The sequence below is a fragment of the Neoarthrinium moseri genome, assembly GCF_022829205.1.
Source record: "Neoarthrinium moseri strain CBS 164.80 chromosome Unknown scaffold22_Wmoseri_CBS_16480, whole genome shotgun sequence".
In the NCBI taxonomy this organism is placed as follows: Eukaryota; Fungi; Ascomycota; class Sordariomycetes; order Amphisphaeriales; family Apiosporaceae; genus Neoarthrinium; species Neoarthrinium moseri.
The window spans coordinates 154,244-180,695 of NW_026055136.1; the positions used below are offsets into that span (position 1 = coordinate 154,244).

Genomic DNA, 26,452 nt, shown 5'->3' on the forward strand with positions numbered 1-26,452 from the left:
CCTCAATCGGTAACCAGCACATATGGATTCGCTTACCTGCTTGGGTGCTTATTATTGGCAGAGGACTCCCAGCATCTCAGTTCGCATCTGGGGAACGCGTTCGGACGGCTGCGAGTCGACCCTTCGAGTCAGCACGGACGAAAATTATTGCCGCTTTGTGTAACCATTTCCTTCTTGCTGACCCGATCACCCCGTTGAACATCGGTACGGGGGAGAACATTGCATAGAGCCTCAAGGGACAGACACTCGATTTACCCCGAGAATCATCAAGGTTCGAGTGGTACACGAGCTTCAATATCCCGCAACACAAAGAAACTACTTGGACTAAGCGTGAAGTCGGGGGACAATAGCATGGTCGAAGTACATGTTTACTTCGCCTTCCGAGGCATTCCTTGAGTTATGGCGTAGAAAGAGCAGCGCGAAGACAAATCAGAGGGCTCGATGATTTCCTAAGTAATGAACTATTTCGTACTGTTGGGACAAGTGTACTAAACTGCGGAAGATCTTATTCGTGCTGCTCAGAAGTTCGTCTGCCAGCTCCCTTGCCATCAATACCTCGGCATCACCTTCTCCCATCAAATTCCGTGCTCTCAAGCAGCCAATTGGCCCGAAATATCGAATAACGACAAGAACTGAACAAATGTCAATATGCTGTATTCTATTTTGTGACCGCCAGAGCTGTGTGATATACCCTTTAATTGGCCTGGATTGCTTTGAGATTGTTTAATGCAGCTTCTTTATGTGAATCCAGACTCAGCGTATCTAAATGAGCAAATAACGGCCCTAGGGCGTTTCCCATCTTCTCTGCGCTTAATCCGACATCTGGGTCTTGGCCGCAGAACAGCCGGCCTGTGGCTCGCCCCGAATCAATTACTGCCTGGCATCTAGGTCTTCTGACTTGATCAAACGCCTTGAATGCATCTTCTATCTCTTGAGGAGACGAGATGTTGCTCAGTAGATGCCCGAGGACTAGGGCATCTTCGATAGCCAGCCCGGCGCCAGCACCTTGCCAGGGGGTCGTCGTATGTGCGGCATCTCCAACGATACAGGCTCGACCGCGTGCATATGCTGGGGTAGACTTGTGGTCCCACATAGAATATTCTCTCGGGTTTTCTTGTTCTAGCATAAGCTTCAGCGGTGATTAGCGATCATCCGTAAGTAAAGTAGAGATAAGATAGAACTTAGTTATCCAATATGCACTTGGACTTACCTCGACCATCCCCTTCGTAACAGGGTTAGCAAGCCAGCCTGCACCGAAGATTTCCTCCAATACCTCTCTCGTGAGCGGCCGCTTGCGAGCCAGGTTATGGTCCTTCTCAACCGCACTTATAATGCATTGAATCATTGTCCCATTTTCCACGGGTGCATGCATCATGAATGCATCCTCCCCAGCCCAAGCGTACTCTCGATCAATATCCAACGACTCCTCTCCGAGCATAGCTTTTGCCTTCTCAACTGGCACTGCGTGCCTGGAATCCCACCAACCTGCTGGGGAGGCCGTGTGATCTCCTGGGTGACATTCTAGGACATGTTTCCGCACAGAGCTGAATATTCCATCGGCCCCGATAACAGCATCAAAGCTGAGAGTGACGCCATCCTGGAAAGTAAGCTGCAAGGCAGAATCAGACTGTTCCAATGCTAACAGCTTCTTCCCAGCATGAAGAATCTCACTTGGCAGTAGTTCAAGCAGCGCCTTTAGCATAGAAGCACGGTTCATTGCCAGTCCCGTATCGCCTTCAAGGTCAGCAACGACAGTGCCGACGCCGGATCCCGAGCCCTAGTTCAGGTCAGTCAGTACGCTGTCTAGGGTAGCCATGACTCCACGAACGATTACAACGCGAGAAGCGCCAATGGCGACCGCGCCAGCTTTTGATTTCAGAAACTCGGCAACAGCAGGAATGATCTCATCAAACGCACGAAGTGCGAGATCAGATAATCCGATTCCCAAGCCTTGTTCCGAGAACTCAGGCGCAGACTCGAATACCTCGACGCTCAGGTGCGGAAATTTCTGCAAGAAAATAGCCATAGTGATTCCGGCGAGGCCGCCGCCAACTATGGCTAAGTGAATACGGCCAGTCATCTCGTTGGTTGTGGGTGGGAGCGGACGAAGAACAAACGCGTCGTTGATCTCTGTTTCCAGGCTATGCTCGCGCGAGAGTGTCACCTAAAAGAGCTAGCAACTACAGACGGGACAGGCAATAGGGAAAAGTCTGGCAAGGGACCAATATCATGGTCGGGACAATACCTCGGAAGGTGTATGTGCGTTTGCGAGGTTGGGCCAGGAGCCTTGTGCCGGAACCCAGTTCCGGCCCGAATGTTAGGTCTAGAGTGTAACCTTGGGGCCAAATATGCATGCAAGGGACTTATGATCAAATGTGCCCCCGGTAGTGTAACAGTGTCTCAATACTGGTAAAACCTCGGTGTGCTTGGAGAGACCCTTAACTGCACAGTACGATGTCCGTGTTGGCGAAGCCACTGTCGCACTGCAGCGTTCTAGGCATCAGTTGGGATCTTGAAGAACTGGCAGAAACTCCTATTGGTGCGCCCCGCCAAGCCGGCCGTGGTTTATTAATTCCGTGCCGCTCGATCATGTCCTCCTAGGGCCCGTGATTGGTACTCAGTCCGTTGTAGGGTGTAGGACACTCAAGACGAGGCTGCCCTGAAAGTCCGTATTCATTTGAAAGGAAATAAGACTCGCGGAAGGATTTTGACGTATGATTGGAAGGATTGGGTTCATGCAAGTGCGGGCTCGGTAGGCGTGTCCAAATCTTATAGAATACAATCCTGCCACCTTGGTCAAATCAGAGCCTTGGGACTCAAATCGACAACAAGCTTAGTGGCCGCCAATTTTGCCTGTAAAGTGCCAAGTGTGCTATGCAGAAGTATTAACTTGGGACGTCCGGAAGAGTCTGCAGCCGCGGAACTCTCAACATCGGGATAGGACATCACCTGCTGTTTCTCTAAGAATGTTCAGCAATGAAGTTCTATTGGGTACAAATACAGCTGTTAGTAGTAGTCAGGAAAATAGCATAACCTCGAGAACGTGTGCCACTCTTGTATATCAAGTTCGCCTATCTGCCAACATACTTTGCCAAGTCATGTCTGTGGGTCGTATCATAGGGATCGGGGCTTGTTGGCTGATGTGCCCCTCCTGGCTACACTCCAACCTTCTCCAAATCTGTAACCCTTGGAACGCACAGCCCTGCCAAATACATTGGGCTCTAACGGGGATTCGGCATCTTGTAGTCTGGATCGACGGACGTTTTTCTAGTGGTGCTCCATTTCTCGATAGAGTCCCAATTGGCACAGACTGCTCTTCCGTTTGATCGCGCAAATGGTCGTTTGGCTTGAGGACTCTCCCAGTAAAATGAAATTATGGCCGTGTTACCGTAACACATAACGGTATGTCTCAAGGACTCGAGACAATGGTCTTTAGCAGATAGGGTTAGTCAATACTGGCTTTCATATCGTCGCGGGGGCCTACCGAGATGCCCTCTTAGGGACAGGTCTTGAGAGTGAGTGATATTAGGGTAGTAAATGTCTTTGTACGTGTAGAGGCGAAGTTGCCGCTAGACATTAATTAGTTTTCCTCTTTTCCATGTGGGCATATTTGCGGACTTCCATACCAGACAGTGAAGTTCGTGATAAATCCCAATGCTGGCCATATAACCTCCATCCGTCAGCTCTGCTAGATGCCCCATGGTTTCTCCTGCCTTCGCTAATTCGTCGAAAGTCGCGTTGAAGAACGTTCCTGGAAAATAATCAGACCGTGTCATCCCAGGACTGGATATACTCAGAATTATTGAACAAGGTTTTGTGAACTGACCACTTATCAGAGAGTCCCAAGCTCTGTCTTGCTCATCTGTTGGAGGTCCTCCAAAATGGTCTTGATTTTCGTGGCCTTGATCATTTAGAACTTTGACTTCGCATTTGATAAACTTCTGAATGGGTGCTTGAGAATTCATCAGCGTCGAGAGTTAATAACCAGAGACATGATTGTATAAATATTCATACACCAAGAACGTCCTTCAATCGAGCAAGGGTTATCAACTCGTAATATGGGTGCCCAATATGCGTTTATGAAGACAAGTAACAGGACATGGAGAAAAACGAGGTATGCTCGCGCGAGAAGATGGGGTTTAGCAACTTTGTTTCTTGCCTGTGACATGGGGATCTTATTTTCGAGTAGTTGGTCATTGACTGAGTCGCAATCTTCATCGCCACTGGCATGACTGCCCGGTGAAGTTATTGTCGGAGCCATTCTCAGATGACTCTGTCAGTAGTAGTTGGTATGTTTTCAAACAATTATACAGAAGCAGAGAACAGGGTGGCTTTGTTTAAGGTGGACCGTAGAAGCTCCAAAGAAAGATGTGGTTGAGGTTATCATTACCAGCAGGTAAATCGTGGGAACTGAAGAAACATGAACATGGGTGTATGCAGTGTCAGGAGGATGGGAGGGAAAGCATGCGTATCCCCGTCAGCCCATTCCATTTGGGGGCGGTGATCCCTGGACCAAGTGTGAACGCTCATCATCCCGCATATAGGACTAGTGGGTGTCACAACGGCAGGCAGAATCAACAGTGCCAACAACCTGAAGACTTGGCGTTTCACACTCAGAATTGATTTATCGGGTGTATGGTTCATACGTGAAGTGTGAAGTATTTAAGTCTTCATGGCGCCTGTGTGCATCGACTGGCTCTCTGTCCGGACTTGGTCAACCCAAAAATTGAGGAACAAGACTTTCGAACTCTGCTCTCATATTTCCCCTGTTAAACATAGCGCCATAATGCTACCGAGACAAGCTGGGATGGTGCTTTGTGTGCTCGCTGCGAGCTTCACCGTTGTCACACCATTGCCGTCGAGTAAGCACGACTTCCAGCTATCTTAGAGTTGAATGACAGTGCTATTCCTAACGACTTAAAGACTTGCTTTCCCGAGAGAAAGTAGCTCAGAGCAGTTGGCCGATGCCAGAGCGCGTTAATACCGTGGCTCGCCCATTCACTTTGTCTGGTAAGTATTCTAAGAGTCTAAAGAACTAGTTGGTCTGACAATGACTAGCCGAATACGAAAATGAAGATGGAGATTGAGAAGCTTAAGAGAAGGGTTTTGCTACACTTACTGCACTCCAGTAATCTAGAAACGGTCTCGAGAACATAGCCGACTTCCACGGAATTCGTGAGGAAAATAATTCTACTGGAGTGATTCATGTCGTGTGGCAGTAGCCGAGCAAAATGAGCAATACATACCTTGCTTCTCCGTCTTATGCCAGTGTTTCCTTCATACGAAGCATATATCTCAGGGTGTACATCTAAGTGATTTTAGGCAAGACATTTGGAAGTAGGTTCGTGGCGGATTCATTCATGCCGTAGATGTAATGCTAAATGAGGCCGAGTGGCACATGCATACCTAAACAGATACCCAGCTGAAGGAAAATAATACTCCACCGACCTTCGCGAAAATAAACTCGCGTGTTCAGAGTATGGGCCTATTGACAAGGCATCGACTATCTTGGATTCATTTTAGATCAACCGGTGTGACAGTGGGCAGGTGGTCTACGCCGCTGTTTTAACCGCCGCTCATGGAAGGAAGGCCTATAACTGGACAATTATTTTGCTTCCCAGAATGCTAAATCAGGGGCTCATGAGTAAGATGATTAGCCCCGGTTGCTTCGCATGTATGTCACAGTATGGGCAAGGAACCGTGCATAGCCCTCAAACCAACATAATGAAGGACGATAATTGCGTGATATCCATGCCATCGCCGACTAATGGCACCGTCGCACAACAGATCTGCGCTATCCCGGAATGAGCGCACTGTAGTCACATGCTCCCGAAGGAATGATTGGATATAGCAAACCCCTCTGCCTGTGCCGCAATATCCAGATGTCGGCCTGTCGTAGGACTCCCGTCCACTTCGCCCGCGTGCAGAAAGCCTAAGGCTGGTCACACGCAACAATGGCTGGAAAAGGAAATTTGGAGTACTGTTCAATCCTCATTCCCTGCACGCGAATCCCTTGCCATGCTGTGCGACGCATCATTTCACAATGGAGGACTTGTTGCTACTTGCTATCATCCCGAGCTTGGTTCCGATTACCAATTCTACAAAGCACTTCCAGATTCTCGACCCTGACGACCAAGTCTAGGCCCTCAGGGAAATCTTTCACTTGAAGAGCCATATTTGAAGTTGGTAATAATCAGTAAAACACTGACACTTCAGGAGCGTAGCCTTTCCCCTTTATCATTCTTAACGATCGTAGATTCTCATTGAGTCGTTACGTTTGCGCGATCTCTGCCCTTCAACATGTCATTTGACACCGGTTACTGGACAACTCCCAGCCATGTTATCGCTGCCGGTATTGGCTTGTCCATCTTGGATATCGCCTTTGTGTCGCTAAGATTCGCGGCGCGCAAGAAGCAAAGACAACCTTTGAAAGCTGATGACTGGCTTCTCGTGCCTGCGACCGTATGTTTGCAACACATGGAACTTGATAGAATACCTACTGAGCAAACATAGCTTCTTAATATCGGAATTGGTATCGCTATGGTGTATGGCGTATCCAGACATTCTTTAGCCTACCCCTTTGAGGTGCCCGCAGAAGCGGACGGAAATGGGCTCCTCGTCGCGACCGAGCAAATCAGCCTCGAAGGCAAAGTATGTATACCTAAAAGACCCGTGATATCGATGGTATATTGAGTGATACATCAGATTCAGTGGGCCTATACTCTTATGCTCCCATTGGCACTAGGATTTACTAAAGCGAGCTTCGTCTGCTTTTATAGGCGAATCTTCGCTGTTAACAGGTCAAGCAAGACGAACATATTTCTCGTTGGAATGATTGTCTTCATAATTATATGGATGGCAGCGTTCTTCTTCGCGTTTCTATTTCAATGCAGGCTGAACTTTTGGGCGCTTTGGACTTCGCCCATTGCCATCTTGGAGCATTGCGTTAGCGACACACCGATCAACTTCGCACTAACCATTACCGATGTCGTCACCGATGTGATAATCCTTATTACCCCGATCCCATTAGTAAGTAGCTATCACTAGAGTGAGCAAATAGAAGAAAGCTGACAGAATTTTCAGGTTTGGCGCTTGAAACTGACATCAGTCAGAAAACTTGCGGTCACCGCCGTCTTTCTCCTGGGAGCAGTGTATGCAATTTCATTTGAGCTTATGGATACCAGCTGACCGTAAATAGGACCGTATTGGCTTCCATAGTTCGCCTAGCTATGACCACTAAGATTTTGCAAGTGGGATTCGACCCTAATGTTGACGCTATCCGTGAGTTTCGTGATATGCCTTAGCGTATGATCGTTCTGACGTACGTGTAGTGTTAGTAACATCCTTCATATATTGGGGAATGGCCGAGAGTGGAATTGCTGTGTTTGTCGCTTGCCTCCCAACTCTCTGGATCCTATTCAAGGGATGGTCGTGGAATCATTTGGTCAGAGTCGCCAGGAGCATTGCCGACTCTAGCCTTTCTAGTTTGCGCTTGATAAGAACGCGGACGAGTGGGAGCAAAGAAGATTTGGCCACTGGGTACTCCGTCAATGGCACGTCTCTGAGGAAACTGAGCACTTCGACGCCATCAGAGTCTCCGTTCGCCGCGGACGCTCAGTTGATGTCAACCACCGACTCAAGAGACATCGAACTTGGTCGAGTGTAGTAAACCATCGTTGCATATTTTGGGCTCGGAGCTTTTCGAAAGAACACTTCTTAATATTGGGGTTTTAGTCAGTTGGCAAATTGAGTAGCGTGGCGGGGTAGGGGAAAAAAAATACGTACAAATCGTCAGCTCGGTGGAGTTGCTAAGCTTAAAGGTTGCGCTGTTGTACCTCCTTCTTAACTTCCTATATGTTGAGCTGCATTGGTTACGTACTATAAGCAAATATCTAATTAAGCCTCTGCTGCAATACTCTTCGGCAACAACCTTAGACTAGCACTGAGCCTGCTCGTAGAGTGCAGGATTTCACTTCGACCTTATACATGCAGGCTTTCTAAGAGGCGCTTGAAGAGACGATCCTAATTGTGTTATTATAGCGGATGGACAATAGTTTTAGGACAGGTTTAGGATGCATACACACTCCGTTCTACTCGAAGGTCACGACCGTTATCTTTGTTTTCAATGCTGCACGTTTCACAGGCTCTTAGCTATATAGCACTTATTCCCGCGATACTCCCATCGCCTTTATGCCAACTAAAGCGTGTTACTTGCTGGGACTATGAGAATCGGCATGGATATTCCAGTACTCTGAAACAATCTAAGGTGCATTGATACGCAGAAGGCATGTTGCAGAATCCTCTACCCGTTTGAAGGTCTAAGGTTGTAGGGTTTGTAGCTTGTCTGTGATACCAGGTCATACTGATATCATTCATTGATGCCAAGGAACTGGTCCGCGTTTACTAGTCTCGATGACCTGCCTGGTCACGAGCAGGTACTAAACATTCATTTCGGCGTAACTGGGATCACAGCTGATTTTTTGCAAAATCGGACTCAACAATTCCTACCACGGCTCGTCAAAATGCTCGTTGTGATCAATACGATTGCTTGGAGATGTTCGTGTTTGCAACGTATTGAGGAGCAAAGAATCTGGGAGGTGAATTTTTCGCATTCTGATGCCCATATGTTATGATAAGGTTTAGTCGCATGTCAATGCCACGAGGTCCGAGACATCTAGAGCCCACCTCTCATATGACTCGTCAACGCCTCTCGATGGCGAGGAACATGAATGGTGATCGACCATCCCAAGGGTTTGGTACTAGGGTTTGATTAGCATGCGGCTCTCTAGTCAGCGTCAGCAGTCGCACGACAAACTCCGTTGAATTGCTAGGCCCAACCTTAAGGGGCGACCGGCCTGTCAAGCTGGCATTAGGGCCCGTAACGCAGTACTTTAATGAGTCGCGATGATCCCGATGTTCCAGAACCAACGTTCTGAAGATTTCGGCTTTCTTAGTACGCACTGAGTATTTTTGATATTAATAGAGCTATGATACGTGCGCGACCAACGGTAAACTCGTTCTGTGTCGTAACAAGATATCCTTGGCTGACTGTTCCTGCCAATGTTCCGAATCCAGGTATCGTACGCTATCCTCCCAATTTTGACTCGCGGGTTTAGCCTACGCCATCAAATCTTATGTCCTAATCAACCTATCCATGGTATTATCGTAATTCCTTCGCTACATCCTGTACTCTGGCAAACCTCAGACCGTCTCACGAGGGGCCTTGCCACGAGCCTCGCGACCCTTGTCGGACCAGGGGAAGTGGATGACGGGAATGATGAAGAAGGAGTTGCTATGAGCGTTGTGTTAGTCAATGACGTAGCCAAGCAGTATGGAAATACGCACCTTCGGTCGGCAATACCGGCAAAGGCATTGTACCATGCCAAGAATGCAGCCAAGATACCGAAAGCGCCGCCAGCTTGCTGAAGCATCGTAGCAGACGACTTGGCGCCATTGCTCTTGGCAAACTCGCCACATGCCAGCATCAAGAAGGCCAGGTCCAAGGTGAAGAACAGCAGGAAGAACATGACAGTCGACCTCAGAGTGCACATCAAGAGGATGAAGGTGAAGATAAACCAGCCGCTCAGGAAGAAACCGAGCACTGATGCCTCATCTGCCGGTGCCTCTTCGTAGGCGCCGAGAGCATTGAAGCCGGGGGTCAGCAAGATGGCGTAGGATATCCAGAAACCACCGTAGGATGACAGTGCGGTGGCACCAAAGGTGTTGCCAACAGCCATTTCCCTGGTCAGGGTTAGCAAATACTCAATTGTACATCGCTTGTATCCGTGTCATGGGCGCACTCTGCGCAATCGAAGCCAGTCCATGTTACTTACCACATGCCAGCAAGAAGCTGCACCAGACCTCCGTAGCCGTAAGCCAGTGCCAGAACAATGTTGGGGGCTGCGATATTGCGGGCACCCATGTTGATGAGCGACAGAACAAAGGTCGTCAGGGCGAAAGCAGACAGACCAAGAGGCGCGGGGTTAGCAAACTTCCTGTGTTCCGTCGACCTGTAGAGACCCGGTTGAAACTCTCCGCCAAAAGCAGCAAGTCTCCCATCGGGGCCCGAATGGATGTGAGCCATGGGGTTGCCGCCGTAGTCGTACCGGTTCGTGGGCGCGGCGCCATTGGTGTCGGTCCCGGTCGTGGTGACCTTCTCTACATCGTGGGGTGCGGCAGACATATTGTCTTTGGTTTGGTTACCCTCAGATTGATGATACCTTGTTACGTTTGAGCGCTCTGGGGAATATTGCGGGGAGGAGGAGGAGCCTTTTTATAATGGAGGTGGAGCTGCGTAAGTTTTGGTGGTCCACGGAGCAAGAAGTTAGGGGTTCTGTGTCCCAGGAAATGCGGAGGGCCTAGTTTATGTACGGTGGATAGAGGCAATTGAAGGGGTTAAACGAGCAGGGGGCCCGGCAGAATATGTACTGAATATTAACGTAAATATTTGGCATGGGGAAGGGAGGGTGAATGGGTAATCTTCACCACTGGCTGGCCCGCACGCACGTACTGTAGATACATTCTACTTGGTGCATCTGATCCGCCCTTGAACCCATGTCTTCGGACCGCTCAACGGCCTTAGCGACATGAACCATTGGTGAGCTACCTCGGAGGTACAGGAATTATTCCCACAGAGCCGGCGAGGATCGTTGGGGCCTTGTCCGCATCGAGTACCGCGCAGGTCCACATTTGGACGAGAGGAAATGTGCACTTGCACCTGTACCACGAGCTAGTCCGAAGGTCGAACGGCCACCGCCCAGGTGATGAGCAAGGAAACCGACCAACCGTGGTCCGTCGAGCTAGTACCATGGTAATTACTAAACTGGAACTCGTAGTGTGATGACCGGCCGAAGATCATGACCACGTACAGGTCTGCTAACGTATGCCGGCGCTGGTTTGAGGCAGGCGGGTTTCCATGTGGCCGGGCTCTCACGCTTGCACGGCAAACTCTGCAGACCAGACCTCAACCTGAAGCACCAGATCAAGTCTGGAGCTAACACGTTACGGCAGACGTCAATTCACTATGGCGGCGCCCGCACGGATGGTATGGCCCTAAAAGGCTGGGGTTTTTGGCCGGCGCCGGGTGAATGGTTCTTATTTTCTTCTGGCACGCTGGCACAATGTCTTCGTCGTCATCACGCCCGGAGGCTGCTGTCATCTGGGGAAGTTCTGGGCGCAAAGTCGGGGGAGCTACCCGTTTTCTCGCCGACCATGGTATGGAAAGTGAGGGGGAAGGGGACCCCCCTGCAAGCCACACGCATGCAATGCATGGGAGCGGGACTGGCTGACTGGGGGAGCAAAGCCAAGCAATAATGAGTCGCAGGGGTTACATGCAGCAGGACGCAAATGCAGCACTGCTGACAAGGAGCAATTACTTCGACAAAACCCGAACCATGCTGCGCTCATTGATTGGAGGAATCGCCAGCGTCGTATCGACTGACACGACAAGATGGCCCGCCTGTTCCAATGGGGAAAGCAAGCTATGTTGCCAGCAGATTGTTTAAGATGACAGAGCGCTTGTGGTCGGAAAGCCGGGACGGCTACGAGAGAGCTCGTCAGAACCGAAGAGAAGAAGTCCCCATCAGCGTGGTGAATGCGCCAGTGTTGCGTGTTCAGGAGTCGAGTCATTGCTGATCTCGACCGAGGGCTCAACTGTTCTGACGATATGGTTTCCGTTCGACCGTTGCGAGGGCGCTCGATACCAACTAGCGGTTACCAAACAGACGGCGTCGATAATAATTGGGGTATCATGGCCGTCCATCAGATCTGCAGTATCAGGAGATCTAGTTCGGTGGCTGGTTCCCCGCAGGCTCAGTCGCCGCTCACGACATTTCGTAGGGGACTGACTTTCAGTGTGCATAACGGTATATGTAATCATCATTGCGCAGGAGGAGGTTCGGGTGCCCGTCGACCCGTGCTGCGGTAGAAGTGATCCAATGTGAGTGGGATGGTCTCACACACCTTCGTAATGTGGGCGCGCTCCCCAGCAGTTGCGAGAATCGACGCCTTTCTTTCTATTTGCAATTGCTGTACTTGATCGCAGCAGGGGAGAGTTTATGTATGCCCATTAGTACAGGCTGTTTCTTGTCTTCTGAATATGGAAGACGCTCAAGAGTGAACACAGTCAGTTGCTAACCTGCCGAGGTTGGGCGTGGAGTCGTAATGTAATACATTGCTCAAATCCATCCCAAAGGCGACAGAACCATGCCGTGCGCAAGGCGATCCCCGCCCGCGTGCGCTGTGCACCCACTTGGCCCTGGGAGGATGTTAGGCTGGGCCTCCTGCTCCAGAAACAGGCTGTTGCATCGCCCCATCAGCAAATCCAGAAATCCACACCATCGCGGGGCCCCGCTATTTGAATTCTCTTCTGACCATCTTCACCATCGCGAAGCATCATGGCCGTGTAGTCGCCTTGTAGTCAGACCCTCCCCGGTTTCGAGAACTGTGAGGCTGCCGAATCTGCTGAAAAGTCTACTTGGCTACTTGGCGTGGCGTTCTCACTGCCGAAAATGCCATGTGGGAAAAGCATCGCCCGCCGGCTCGGCGTTCTTGGCTTACCAGGTCTGCTAAGCCAGCAATTGCCAAGGCGTCAAGGGCGCTATGGCGACGTCAACAAAAATAAGACTGGCTTGAGCCTCAGCAAAGGTACTGGAATAACACAAACCTTCGTTATGAGATTACTGGCTTTGATTTGGTGTCCATGAAAGGACATGCAGTGGTAAGGTCCCGAGCGCCCGGGTCACCTAGATACTCCTGTTGCAAGAGTACCATACGGTATCGAGCGACTACCTTGCCATGGATACACAACCACATCTGTCGTTGCGCGTTCTCCAATTCCCCAACACCACCACCGATCGTTCGATTGGGGTTCTTGGAGACGCCCCCAAACATAGTTGAACGACACTAGTCGAAATCGGTACAGCACCTAACCGCATGCTGGCAGCCACCTAGCGCAACGATCGCCTCGACCTGGACATCAGATCGCGTAGGCCAAGGCGGCCCAGCGGAAGAGGCTTGCCAGACACAAACGTGACGCCATACGTCAACGGTCGCTCTACTGATGGTCCTCACCAAAGTCACCATGGATCGGGTTGTGTTTGAGCCATTGCGACACTGGGGACCTTCAACCTGCCTCACACTTCTACGTGATCGACTGGATTTAAGGGCGTTGCAAACCTCAAACGCCCTAGAGAAAGATTGGCATTGTGCCTTTTAGTCGTATCGCAATATTTGGACGTGTGCGGGAGATTGAGCGGCCGGAAAGCAGGGTCCAGGGTCCCTGTCTCGTTGCTCGTTTGAGCATCCAGCCACTGGCAGCTGGGCTTGGTGATGGCAAAATCTCCGGCCGCGCCTGGGCATGCATTTAAATCTGGTGATTGTGATCCGACGCTGACGAATTGTTCGTGTTCTCATGTGGCCCGTTCGAAGGATAGTAGAAAAACTTCCTCAAAAGTGTCGTCGGCGTTCCTATTGCATTCGTGCAGGGTGTCCTCGAGCCCGCTTTTAGTTGACGCACTCATGCCAGTTGTCATTTACTCAATCCGTACTGGTGTGGGCGCGTCGCCAACGTGTTTTGCCATTTAACCGGTAGGCTTGGGGCGCACACAGGCATACTATGGTATGAGAACCCTCCATGCAGGACCATGCGGATGACACCCACAGTATTAGGCGGCTGTTTTGACTCAGGGGCAATCACAGGCACTGCGGCGCAATTAATCTGGGAAGTCAGATGGCTCTCCAATCCAGCGTCACCATGCGCAGCAGCCAATAGAAATGTCCATGGATGTTGCAACCGTGGATGTTCTATAGGAGCCTAGAAGCCTCGAAGGGCTGCCTGAAGAGAAATGCTCGCTTAACCATACCATACTCACGTTGACGCTCGCTAAGTTGGTGTTATACCTCCTCACGAAGTATTGAAACGTTCGGCGGCGTGTGCATGATGTTTCGACGAGTGGTATTGTTCCAGGCGTTTGACCGACACTACCTGTGACTGTTACGGGCCGATTGACCGTCTACGGCTATCGTCTCCGAGTAGACACCCGAGGTACAGTTGACAACGTTTGATTCCTTCACACATGATAGTCTTGTATAAAAGGGACTGGTCATTGTAATTAGGTGTGCATAAAACACAGCCAACTTCTTACTGTGCAGGCGGAGTTTGGCCTAAGAGCTGGAGTGGACAATGCCAATGTCCTGAGATAATCTTTTGGTTTGCTTTATTCAGTTTGCTTCATCCGATCATCGTTATCTTGTATATTCAGCTCCACCCCCGGGGATAGCACTGACGTGACCACCACAAGCAATCTATAGTCCACCATACAGCTATCTTTGCAGGGCAATCTTCGTAGGAGACAGAGTCGTCTGAAGCCTTTGCATCAACGGCTTCCTGGTATTTTTGAACTGAGAAAGCGAGATCTCACAGAAACCCTACTTGATCTCAATGTCCGTAATAGTAAAGTTATACGGGGCTCTCTCGCGCGCCCAGTCCTTGGTGGTGTAGCCGGTGAGGTTTCGGATCCCGTCGCTTTTGGACTTGGTCAGTCACCTCCTTTATCAAAGTGCCAATTGTTCAGTCTCACCTTCCGGAAGTCAAATAGCTGACTGCCATATGACACTGGGTGTTGTCGCCTGTCGGATAGACTCGAGCAAGAACGCTGGAGCCGGCTTCGCCTGCACTCAACGTGCAGTCGGCAAAGGGCGACTCAACAGGAAAGTTTTCCGCAAAACCTCGGCACTGGGCTGAGAAAGCGGGTACTGTTGATCCATCGACTGTTGTCTCTGGGCTAGACACGTTGAAGACTGTATAGTGGTAAGCCACAAATGCTCTATAGCATATCGGATGGGCGCTTAATACTCACCATACCAACCAGTTTGGGGAGCGTTGGGGTTTCCATGAGATAGTCCGGCTTGCCAATTAATCACATCCCAGCTATATGTTGATGGCAACACATCGACTGCAGTATCGCGGGCCGAAATGACGGCACCGCTAGTACAGGTCGCCAATACTGATAGAAATGCTGAGGACTTCATCTTCTCCTGCTCTTGTTGACTTTCGTTGAAATTATCTGGGTGGAAATATGCGACCACCGAATTGCAAAATCTCAATTGTTCTTATACTCCGAGTTGCTCGTCTCTCCACCCTAGACACTACTGCCAAGTCCGCTGCGTTCCTAGTGGAGCGTTATTGCCTCCGCAGTCTGCACGCACCCCTCAGGCTAAATGCAAGCGTCTGACTGGCTGCCCTGATGGGAATCGGTCCCGAATGGTTACCTCCGTCTATTTTAAGGCAGCTTGTGCTGTAACCTCGAACGACGACACGTTTCTTTTTGCGGGTCAGGCCCAAATCACTGCGCTAATGCGACAAAACTAGCAATGACGCTGGCCTGGACTGCTCGTATTACTACAACAATTTCCGGAGTGACTATTCCTCCAGCCCTTGGCCAGGAAGGAACCCTTGCCCAGAAGAACTGGAGCTGTGGAGCTGTAAGCGGCTGCTTGCAGGATACGAAAGATCCTTCAGGAACTCGCATAACGGACCGACTTGACGACGAACTCTATAGTCATGAGGTCAAGAGTGAGAAGTATTTCTTTTTGGTCAAGCTAGTATGTGGGTCTTTTCAGCCTTAAAATTGGAAAATGGTAACCCCAGTACTATCAGCCACATATAGAGTAAATCTAAGTTCAAAATCAGGTCACCTATACAAGTTACCTTGACACAGTCATTTTGACAATAGTGACAAATGGGGATGGCGGATGTCGTGACTACATAGGAAAAACATTGCTCAGCTCGACGAAGTCCTTGTTGACAACGACAGAAGCCATTCCCTAATTTTGCATGGTTTATGGTATGCAGCTGCTGGCCGGGACTTAATAGCGGGCCATAATAAACAATGCGACTATGACGGGAAAGAAACGCTTGATGCTGACCTGTTTCTACTGCCCATAACTCAAAATAGCATTGTTACGGCTTGTCAGCTTTGGCACTGACCGAAGATCGAGCCCAACCACTTCGCGTTTTGGAATCAGTAATAAACCTCTTGAATATAATGAGCCAATCAATGCGAGAAATTCCAACCACTAGAAGTTGTGCCTTGAAGCTGCATAGAGTACGCACCAACTTCATTATAGAATCCAATTGGAAACTCGTCCCAACCCGGACCGTGAACTTCCAGGAAGTAGAGCCGAATTATTGCCAAGACCGTCGTACAAATTGTGATTGACTGCACCAGCAGGTAAAGCCTTAGAACTTCACGCTTCTGAATGACTAAAGGAGCTTGAAGATACCATCTCCGTAGAGCGCCTCTACGTTTAAAATTTAAGAATTGTAAGCGCGGAAGCCAACGGTCAGATTATCGAAGGGACTTTTAGGAAGTAGCCGTCCGCCGCGGTATATACGGCAGCTGCATAGCAATGACAAAAGTCCATGTAGGCCATACCGTCCAATTGCGACAATTTAATATGAACTGTTCGCTCGAGGCCCTTTTTGGAGATCCGAAAGGAACAACAAGGTCTAGTTTCGTATTAATACGAAGTCCACCGAATAGGTGTCCGGCGACGATTTGTAAGGCACTGCAGGGCTTGCAATCATCTTCATAAGCGGAGTTTCCGAAGTAAATCAAGCCAATTCCCAGATTCCTCAGCTTCGCCGCAATCTGAGCCTGTACAAACAGTCAACCAAAAGATACAGATTGGATCTAATCGTGAAGTCAACCTCAGTGATTTTAGACAGTTTAAGTGATATATGCACATTAAGGACGAATTGGTGGTGTAGGGTGATCCGCGAGGCTTTTTAAATAGACATGTGTTGTTCCAACCATCAGGTTTAATCTTGTTTTCAGACCCCGTGGGGGAACACAGGGTCATGACCCGATGCACTTTCCACCACGCTGGTCAAGTCGGAGGTGCTATTTTGGGTATATTGGTCGTTAAATTTCGGTGAACAGTGGCGCAGCTGAAATATTGGCATTGCCATAAGTGCAGCCTCCCCTCCCCCAAGGTTCCTCCATACTGTCTGTCATTTTTCCAAGTGCTTTTTTTACCTCTCCCAGCTGCCAGGTCGTGCTTTACTCAATATCCATGGTAACCACCTCCAAACCTTGTTTGGTCCTCACATTAAGCCTTGTAGCCAATGGCTTCTGATCAGCCCGGTCTGGAAGTACGTGGGCACGATGCGCCGGAAGCCTGCCAACCTGGCTTGGAAGTGTGCGATCATAATGCACCGAACGTTAATCGACAACAACATGACGCCTCATACGAGACTGAGCCCGACCACTCAACATTAAAAGATGGACTGAATCACGACTTGCAAGACACATCCACGAAGAAAATAAACAGAATATGTGGGATATCGAAGGGTCACTTCTGGATCATAGCGGCGATTGTGGCCTTAATGATTGTCATTGCTGCCGTTGGAGGCGGCCTTGGTGGTGCACTTGGGATAAAGGGTCACTCAGACGATGGGTAAGTAAGAATAAGTATTCTGCGATCGCATCATCTGCCTGACCATTAGTTTTCTTCTTTATGTAGAGTTTCGACATCAAGGACAGGCAGTATAACATCCATGACCGCAACCCCAACGAGCGAATCCAGCACTGCAATCCCAACGAGCGTATCCGGCACCGCAATCCCAACGAGCGAATCCAGCACCGCAAAAACAACTTCAAGCTTGTCCACTACTGCCCCAATGACTTCTGCTTTTCCTTCCAGCGGGCTTCTCCCACTCGATTGTCCCTCCATAAACAACAAGGAAACCACGATCTCGGTATCCGGGAGGGAATTTTCCTTCCAGTACCGCTGCGGCTTCGACACTTCAAGCTTTCCAATCAAGACTTACAATACGTCGAACATAGATGACTGTCTCGGCAAGTGCGGCCAGTATGATATCGATCAGGGTTCGAACGACTGCAAGGGTATCACCTGGAATGGTAACCTCACCAGCTCTATTTCACAAGGTGGAAATTGCTTTATAAAGGTAGGGAGCATCAGCTTGACTCCTTGCAGCGAATGCCCCCTTGTAGCGTCGGCCGTGCGGATGTGAAGCCTTTTTTCGTACTGGGAGTGTCTAATGAGATTCTAACGTAATTTCAATGTCAAAGGTTCTGACTGGTTGGCTTCCCCTTATGTGCGTGCCTGGCGGAAATAAGAGAATCACGATGCTGCAGCATTTGAGCTGATGCTAGGATTATAGCAGTGAAGAGTCGAAAAATTGTGCCTGCAATCCAGAAAGAAGCAGCTCTCCGCATCAACCCGAAACCCTGGAGGCGTGGGCGCCCAGGATGGAATGACGAAGAAGACCTCCGTAACTCCATTCATCATTTACTTCAAGTCATTTTCGGATAGTCCACCGATATACAGATAGCCAGTGACGGAACATCGGGATCTGTATTTTTGCTGCATTTCCCAAAGAAGCGCCATTGACTTATGAAATATATGAATTGCAAGCATGTTGCGTCCTCAAGTCGCAGCTGCGCTCTTGGCTGCTAAAGTTAGCGGCGCATTACTTTTCTTGTCGTCATCTTATACTGTTATATCATGAAGAAGTCTTCCCATGTGTTCATAAAGCACTCACTTATTCTTAAAGTATGTCACACTTCCACTATCATTGACGAGAGACTCGAATACGACGACGGCTTGCGGGAATTTATCTTGGCGAATGTTCGAATTCTTACGCTTAATCCTTCACGATAACTGTCTCTATTGATAGAAAACCCAGGAAATACGGAACATATCTCTATTCATCATTCAAAGTACATCAGCCAGCAATCAATTGTTCCGAATAGTTGCAAGATTAAGAGGTTAACACTTTGGATTGGTTCTTGGATTGGCCCGACTGGACTCGGTAGTCCGGGCGTGCTCGGTGCTCGGTATAATCTTCTCCACTATGCTCCTTGTACGGGACTAGCAAGCCACCCTTGGTGACAAGGTCGCTTTAGAACAAAAAGCAGCTGGAAAGCTGTCAGAGGAAATCCAGAGTTTCTCGAATGCAACTAGAGCTTTCTACTTGGGCCCAATATAAGTTTTTATAATAATAATCCTCAAGGCGATTGGATTGTTTACGAGGGCTCGGTTGGCGCTTGGCTCGCTTCGCCCCGGTCTCTTGGCTTCCATATAACCCACATTTTCATTTGGTCCCCAGATCCATGCAACGACTAGCTTCACTGATAGGCAAAACGGAGTCGCGGCGGACTCCCGGTGGACCTTCAGGCCTGGAAGCTCGGACCAGACCTCGACAGACAGCTTCGCCTCGAGGCCTAGGATCACCTCGTAGTTTGCGATGAGATACGCGAGTGCAAGAGCTTCCCAGGCTGAGTTCTCCTTGCTACCGAGTGATAAATGGCTATTAAGCGCTTATGGATGTGTATCTGTATTTACCGCCCCATAGGCACGATGCTATGCTTGGTGAAGGAGGGCACAGTTTGCAAAAAATGTTACCTGGCTCCACCCACTGACCCTATTCAGGAAGTCCAGAAATAACGAACGAATCCTTCGGAACGCGGATACCCCTACCGACCAACAGGCCTATGAACCAGGAGGAGTCAAACAGGAGTCGGGGACTCGAGCGTCAAATTCCGCGGCATCGCGGCAATTTATGCTGGCCGCACATTCAAAGGTAGTGTTGCTGTTTTGATGGCAAATGTGTGCAACTTCACTTGATAAATCACGTTGTGTGGTGCGTCCGGTCGCCTCATATTTCCAGTGCATTCGCCTCAGTATATGTTATTCTTCGTTCGTCTTACAATATACTACGCATCCACTTCAGCGAGCTCGAATATTGTCGCCGCGACAGACGCTGGGTGCAAGCAACTTCGGGACCGAAGAAGCAGACTGGTAGTCACTTGGTATCGGCCGTATAATCGACACGTCGATTTGCCCTTAGGCGCTCGTCTGTCAGTAATCCGGCCAAGTAAGCGCGGTATATACCCCGGATTTCGACCATCAGCCGCCGTAAGCTCGGCGAGAGGACGTCAGAGCGCCGTCCAGCTTATTCAGCACACTGACTCGTTTGGTAAGACATTCCGCGTGCTTTTGGCACGTACATATAGCTATGATCAACATCACTTTCGTAAACAGTACGAATACGAGTTGATGCATTTGAAAAGTGCAATAGGTGGTTTTTGGTAGCTTTGGGCCATAGGCTACTGGGGGGAGGGCTCAAACTTCATCTAGCCAAACCAGCTAACTCCCATGTGATGTCAAGAGATACGAAGCCCGTCTTTGGCGTCTCTGCAGCCTGATTTCAATACCTAACAACGAAGGCTGACATAGGGTTGACTCGAACAGAGGAACTCATTATGCCATCCCGAAGATCGCATACCAACTCTCATCACGGGTGAGTCATCGTGATTTCCGAGTCAGCGTAGCCAGATGACCTGACACAAGCCAACAAACAGATGTTTACAGTGCAAGGCTCGGCGGGTCAAATGCGACCAGGTTGGGTCCCTCCATACCAGTATTGTCCATGCATAGCACTTACATGTCTTTGTCGTTAGGCCCAGCCCAGGTGCACAAGGTGTAGCAAGAAAGGCCAAGACTGTACTTATCAACATTTGATGTCATCGTATGATCCATTCAGGAACTACAACGAACAGTCACAAATAACGAAAGCCGGCCCATTGCCATCGAAACAGTCTATCCGACGAGTACGATCAGCAGCTCAAACCCTTTCCTCTAGCCCGGCATCACCAGCCAATTACGAGATGTCGCGTCAATCATCACCAGTGGCTTACAAAATACCGCCGCGGTATGGATTAACGGGGCTGCCCGAACCAGATCCTGTGGTCCATGAACTACTGCACCATTACACGACCCATCTCCCGTCGTTATACGCCTCGTCGCCGTCAAAGTCAGAAACACTACCATTATTTTATTCGACCATGATTCGCCACGCCCAAGAGCACCCCTATGTTCATCACGCCTTGTTGACTTTCTCGGCGCTCCACATGGCCTCGCTGACGGCAAATGCGGAGCAATACCAAAACCCTCCACCACACCTCGTCATTGCTCTCTCACAAAAGGCATTGGCCATCGAGAGATTCCGACCTGTGGTTGAGTCGGTGACAGCCGAGACTTGCGAGCCCGCGCTGGCCGCTTCGGGTTTGCTCACAGCCTGTGCCTTCGCGTTGCCACTTGCTGGGGCTCCTTTTGACGTTGTCGATCAGCTTGCTCAGATTACTTCGTTGTTTCAGGGGACGACAACGTTGTTCAGGATGGGTTGGCGCAAGCCTAGACCGCTCGTTAGTGACGCCGCACCAAAGGTAAGACCGTCGGTGCTGCTGTCCGCGGTAAACGAGAAATCTTGGCCACAAGCCGAGCATGCTGTTGATCAAGTTCTGCGTGTCATTATGACGATAGACGAGAGACATCAGTCCACGAGAGGGAGAAAGGACGTACTGGTTGATGCAGCGCTCAAACTCAAGATAGCGTTCCGGAGGGTCGCCGCAGCAAGGGGCGCGTATGCAGTTGCGGCTATGTGGCTCGGCATGGTGTCATCTGCGTTCGTCGACAGAGTTCGGGAGCGAGACTCCTTGGCCCTCGTGTTGATGGCTGACTGGTCTGTGTCACTCAAAGACGTGCAGCATGTGTGGTGGAGTCGAGGCTGGGCTGAACGAACTGTCAACGCCGTCTCCAGGGAATTGGGAGAGCATGAACTCTATCTGCTTAATTGGGCTCTGGTAGCGGTAAACGAGAATTGTAACCAGCCTCACGAGCTGCAGCCTGTGAAGTATGAGAACTATACGATACATAATCCTCCGACAAAAAAAGGGAAGACGACATAGCCTAGGTTTTCTAGAAATGCCTATACATGCATAGCACATGAAAATGATATGCTTCCTGAACGATAACACAAGTCGCCTATATACATGACTACATATGGTGCCTTTTACTAAAAGAATGATATTCCTAACAAGTTTTGCAGCGAAAGTGCAAACTTCACCAGGAGTGTCTCCTTCTGGTACGTCCGCTTCATCTCCAAGTCGTGCAGAAACCAGTCCCCGCCGGTCAGTCTCCACGTTTCGTAGTAGAACCCGCCGCCGCGGATCTCGGCCAGGGCGCCCAGCGGCGGCACCAACAGCTGGTCCTCGAAGCCCCAGACGACCTTGACCTCGTCGGCGCGAACCTGCTCAAAGTCGCCTGGCCCAATGTTATGCAGCGTCTGCAGGTTGGCGAAGAAGCGAGTGAAGAAGGCAGTGAAGGTCCGGGTGGAGTCGAAGACCAGCGCGCCGAACCCGCCGACCCGGAGCGGCGCCCCGCTGACGTCCAGGAACCGGTACCGGGTGCTCGGGAGCGACACGTCGCCCTCGTACTTGTGCCACTGCTTCGTGTCGGCGTACCGGCCGTAGCGCGCCTTCTTGCGCGTGATGGCCGCTATCACGTCGGGAGGTGGCAGTGACATTGCGAAGTATGTTTTCTGCCTTCCGCAGCTGCCTTCCTATCCAGTTTTGTGAGATGGAAGTTTGGGCCAGGAAGGACGTCACACCAGGTGGAGGTGGGCGGGGGAGAGGAGGGGAAGAAGGCAAGAGGGAGCCTCGTACTACATGAACCGCTCTCATGGCGATGGTTGTGTCTTATACCATTCCTACCCTTGTTCACCTCAGTCCTTGCGCCCCGCTTCGCCAATGCTGACCGCAGCGAATGGGCATCATGGAATTGTTGATACTTACCGGTTTCTAGATACCGGGAAGTGATGCCATTTGACGTTTCGCGATGCGATTACCTTCAATGATTGCTCTTAAAACACTACCAATACTTCGCAGGTTAGTGCTGACGTTGGCATCTATGGCAGGTTATAGTGGCAATATTTGGGCTGATCTCTTGGCCACTCATGAAGGAGACAGTAGACATTCTGATTTGAAAACTATGGAAAGTCATACTCATAAGATGTAGATATTTTCTCTGGCTCAAGTCCCGAATCCTCAGTCGCTAGTATACGTGACATGCGGCCTGTAACGGGGCTCATCGTCTTCGAAATACTCGTCCTCCTCCTGCTCCTCCTCCATCTGCTCCTCCTCCTCATCACGCCGTCTGCTGCTGCGCCTCAGCCGGCGGCGGCCCAGGAACTCCTTGAACCCGCGGCTCATCTTGACCACGGCGCGCAGATGCTTGTCCGTGACCGTGACCGTGTCGAGGCCGTCCTCGAGGGCCTCGGTCTCGGCCATGGCGACGGCGGTCTGCAGGGCGTTGCGGATCTCGCGGCCGTTCCAGCGCAGGCGGCGCACGTCGGGGGCCCCGTAGGCGTAGTCGCGCAGGGCGGCCGAGACGCGGACGGCGCCGCCGGCGTCGCGCTCGAGGCGGGCGAAGCCGCTGAGCCAGACGCGCTCGCGGTCCGCGTCCGTCAGCGGCCGGTAGTGCAGCGCCACGTGGATGCGCGACGTGAAGGCGCTGTCGAAGGCCCGCACCCGGTTCGTCGTCAGGAACAGCACGCCCCGGTAGTACTCCAGCGCCCGCAGGAAGATGGACACCAGCCCGTTGCGCGCGATGTCGCTCGCCTGCCGCGCCTCCAGGTACACGTCGGCCTCGTCCAGCAGCACCATGGCGCCGAACCGCTCGCCCAGCTGCAGGAAGTACTCGAGGTTCTTCTCGACCGTGTACGAGTTGGTGCTCAGGTCGCCGCTGGTCAGCGATAGGAGCGGCCGGTGCGCCAGCTCGGCGATGCTTTCGCAGGTCGCCGTCTTGCCCACGCCGGGCGATCCATGCAGGAGGAAGATACGGCCCTGGCCCTTGTTCTTGACGAAGTCACTCGGCCATGGTGTCACTCGCCCATTGACGCTGGAGAACTTGCCAATGAGGGCCTTGACTGTGAGTTTGATCTCATCGTCCAGGACCAGGTACTTGAAGGCCTCCTTGTCGTATTTGATCTCGCTGAGAGACTCGACATTGAAGTGTGCCCAGCGGCGCTCGCCCAGGATGAAGCCGGGAAGCGTCTTACTGAAGACCAGGTAGTACAAGTCATTCTCCGGGGCTGGGTCGCGGGCCGGGCTGAGGTCCTCGAACTTGGCAAACTGATGGAGCTCGCGCTGTTCGCCCGCAGTCTTGCACGAAGTGCAGCCACAGCGCTGCTTGAAGTAAGGCAGCTGATCCCTCGGGGGGGCTGATCTACGGGGACGGCCGCGTCCGTAACGGTGTCTGTCGTCTCCCGGCGCGTCGGCTGCAAACCTCGCAAAACCGTCGCAGTCAACTATGACGCGGCCATTCATCTGCGCAAGTATTAACACCAGGTCGCATACGCGTACAAGGGGTGCAGGTGCCGCCAAAGGCAACTTACATAGCCGGTAGTACTGGTTGGGTTGCTCCCATCGGTATCAGCGCCCTTGTCGGCGAGAGTTCCATTGTAAGACATGTATGCCGGTCCCTTGGACAGGTTCCAAGCAGCCTTGCCGAGCTCGATACTCTTTGCAGTATCATATCCATCGTTCTTGAAGAAACGGACAGGAATGACTCGTAGGTTGCTGATAGCATCTTCCCCGGTGAAAGGAGGAATGCTAAGGCTGTGCATGAATCGACGCAGCTTTCCATGAGCGTAGACAATGTTCCATGCTTCCAACTTGTACGTATACGGCGCCTCATCGCCTCTGAACCATGGTGAGTTGTCATCGCACCTGCATACGACAAACTCTCTCCACTTGCCGCCTTTCTTGGCACAAACCACATCCCCTGGTTTGAACAACATCCAGAGGTTCTTGAAGATGGTCGTAGGTTTACTGTTGAGGTGGCGGTTCTCCTCCTCTCGGAGCTCCTCGCCGTGGGTCTTTTCTAGGAAACCTAGGAGGACATCTATGTGCTTAGCAGTGATGGCGGCAAGGTCCTCATCATGGGCTTCGGGTTGGTGGGTCTTGTAATGAGCAAGTTGCTGCCGATGATGGACAAGGACATGGTATGGTGCGTTAACCTTGAGAGTGTTGCCCATGAAGTTACCTGTTCAAATATCATCAGCATGCGATCGAGGATACGTTGTTGAGAGACCACGTACAGTCCGGGTAGTAATCGACAACAGCACGTAACGCGTTGATCAGATACACCGAGTTGATCACCATGACCGTCTCCTCAACATCGGTTACGTTCATCCCATCGTGATTGCCTCTCCTGGGCGGTTCGTGAATGATGTCAACGACATCATCATCGGAATCGTCGCTATACATGGGAGGAGGACCGGGGTTGATCCTGGCCCCCCGCTGATTTGCCGGTGCTGCACGCACCCTGGTGATAATCTCCAGGACAGGCTTTTGGGTGCTACGGCCAGCGTTATGGTGGTATTCATCGTTGAATTCTTGAATGTTGATGGGCTCGGTGCTGCGATGCACTGAATTTCGTAAGTCAGATTGCATACAGCGCAGAATAATGATGACGACGATTAAGAAAGACCATCGAGACATATGAAAGTAATTGGTCACTGTCGGACATACGCTCTTTTGGTTCCCTGTCGAAAATCCCCTGATATGTCAGGGAATAGACAACGTCTGGGACTTCGCCGTCCGCAATCTCTTTGGTGCCTTCAGCCGTAGACTTGGCTACAATGGCCTTCAGCCTATCAACAACTCTCTTGTCTACCAGCCCATGCTCATCGACAGAGTCCTCACGGTCGATGACGCGGCGCCTCCGGCCGATATCCTCGAAGCTGACATTGGAGCTGGTATCGTTGTCATACATGGTGCAGACAGGAAGGCTTAGAGAGACTATAGCTACGTGACAAATGTTGTGTGCTGCTCAACGGTAGTAAAGAAAAAGTGGAAGTCCGAGGGGACCAGGCTATGAGCTACTTATACTGCGGTGGGCTCTGGATGTGCGCGCCCTCACCCACAATCAATCGGAAGGCCTTATGTCCTGTCGTGTTGTCAGATGAGGCTGTACAGGCCGTGGTTGAACGTGGCAAGGCAGCAGGGCGCATGTGCTGCCTAGACTTATGCAAGTAAGCGGCGCCCCTACAGCGATAGGGCTGAATGGTCTGTCCAATCTCATCCATGGCACATGGATTCAAGATTTCAGAAGCAGAGTGGCTGAAGATGTAGCCTGCAGGACTCGTCTGTCGTAAAAGAGGGTACTGAGGGAGTTGGTAGTTTGAACAGAAAGGAAAAAGTCTCCACTTTCACTGGTACTCTGTAGTACCTTGGAATCTAGCTTAGGTTGCCTTGATGAGCTTCCTCACTTTCTCAGTCTAAAACGACTCGTCGAGATCCCGACGGCCGTAGTTGTTAGATGCTAAGCATCAGTTAATAATTCAGGCTTCACGATGTTATGGTGATTGTTTGTATTGTGAATTGACTTTTATTGCCCGTTCCCAGGTGATGCAACTAGCTTTTCTACGCTTTGTTCACATCAGTCCTCGCCCCGCTACCGACCCATAATCCAGCCCCGAACGCCGATGTCGAATTCAATGCCTTAATCAATCGAGGCAAACGCATAGGCCTCACCGGTATCAATAAGATCATGCTACTCATGCCGACACGCCTTCTCAGTG

At 50.8% G+C, this 26,452-nt stretch overlaps 7 protein-coding genes across 7 annotated transcripts; 2 read left to right on the forward strand and 5 right to left on the reverse strand.

Annotated features, from left to right (window-relative positions):
- Positions 1-694: 694 nt before the first annotated feature.
- JN550_006363 (uncharacterized protein) lies at positions 695-2,080 on the reverse strand (the record flags this gene model as incomplete). Its single annotated transcript, XM_049318093.1, has 3 exons — positions 695-1,129; positions 1,274-1,777; positions 1,829-2,080. 3 exons carry the CDS (start codon positions 2,078-2,080, stop codon positions 695-697), a joined length of 1,191 nt encoding a protein of 396 aa, XP_049171582.1.
- A 4,220-nt stretch (positions 2,081-6,300) lies between these two features.
- Positions 6,301-7,666, forward strand: JN550_006364 (uncharacterized protein; the record flags this gene model as incomplete). The annotated part of the gene is made up of 6 exons (XM_049318094.1): positions 6,301-6,462; positions 6,514-6,651; positions 6,706-7,029; positions 7,084-7,151; positions 7,199-7,281; positions 7,338-7,666. 6 exons carry the CDS (start codon positions 6,301-6,303, stop codon positions 7,664-7,666), a joined length of 1,104 nt encoding a protein of 367 aa, XP_049171583.1.
- Positions 7,667-9,201: 1,535 nt separating this feature from the next.
- On the reverse strand, positions 9,202-10,183 carry JN550_006365 (uncharacterized protein; the record flags this gene model as incomplete). The annotated part of the gene is made up of 3 exons (XM_049318095.1): positions 9,202-9,292; positions 9,346-9,741; positions 9,834-10,183. The coding sequence occupies 3 exons, from the start codon at positions 10,181-10,183 to the stop codon at positions 9,202-9,204; spliced, it is 837 nt and encodes a 278-aa protein (XP_049171584.1).
- A 4,244-nt stretch (positions 10,184-14,427) lies between these two features.
- Positions 14,428-15,030, reverse strand: JN550_006366 (uncharacterized protein; the record flags this gene model as incomplete). The annotated part of the gene is made up of 3 exons (XM_049318096.1): positions 14,428-14,524; positions 14,580-14,799; positions 14,859-15,030. 3 exons carry the CDS (start codon positions 15,028-15,030, stop codon positions 14,428-14,430), a joined length of 489 nt encoding a protein of 162 aa, XP_049171585.1.
- A 5,843-nt stretch (positions 15,031-20,873) lies between these two features.
- On the forward strand, positions 20,874-21,776 carry JN550_006367 (uncharacterized protein; the record flags this gene model as incomplete). The annotated part of the gene is made up of 1 exon (XM_049318097.1): positions 20,874-21,776. The coding sequence occupies one exon, from the start codon at positions 20,874-20,876 to the stop codon at positions 21,774-21,776; it is 903 nt and encodes a 300-aa protein (XP_049171586.1).
- A 107-nt stretch (positions 21,777-21,883) lies between these two features.
- On the reverse strand, positions 21,884-22,393 carry JN550_006368 (uncharacterized protein; the record flags this gene model as incomplete). Its single annotated transcript, XM_049318100.1, has 1 exon — positions 21,884-22,393. One exon carries the CDS (start codon positions 22,391-22,393, stop codon positions 21,884-21,886), a length of 510 nt encoding a protein of 169 aa, XP_049171587.1.
- A 520-nt stretch (positions 22,394-22,913) lies between these two features.
- Positions 22,914-25,644, reverse strand: JN550_006369 (uncharacterized protein; the record flags this gene model as incomplete). Its single annotated transcript, XM_049318101.1, has 4 exons — positions 22,914-24,194; positions 24,263-24,912; positions 24,968-25,297; positions 25,401-25,644. 4 exons carry the CDS (start codon positions 25,642-25,644, stop codon positions 22,914-22,916), a joined length of 2,505 nt encoding a protein of 834 aa, XP_049171588.1.
- Positions 25,645-26,452: the final 808 nt, after the last annotated feature.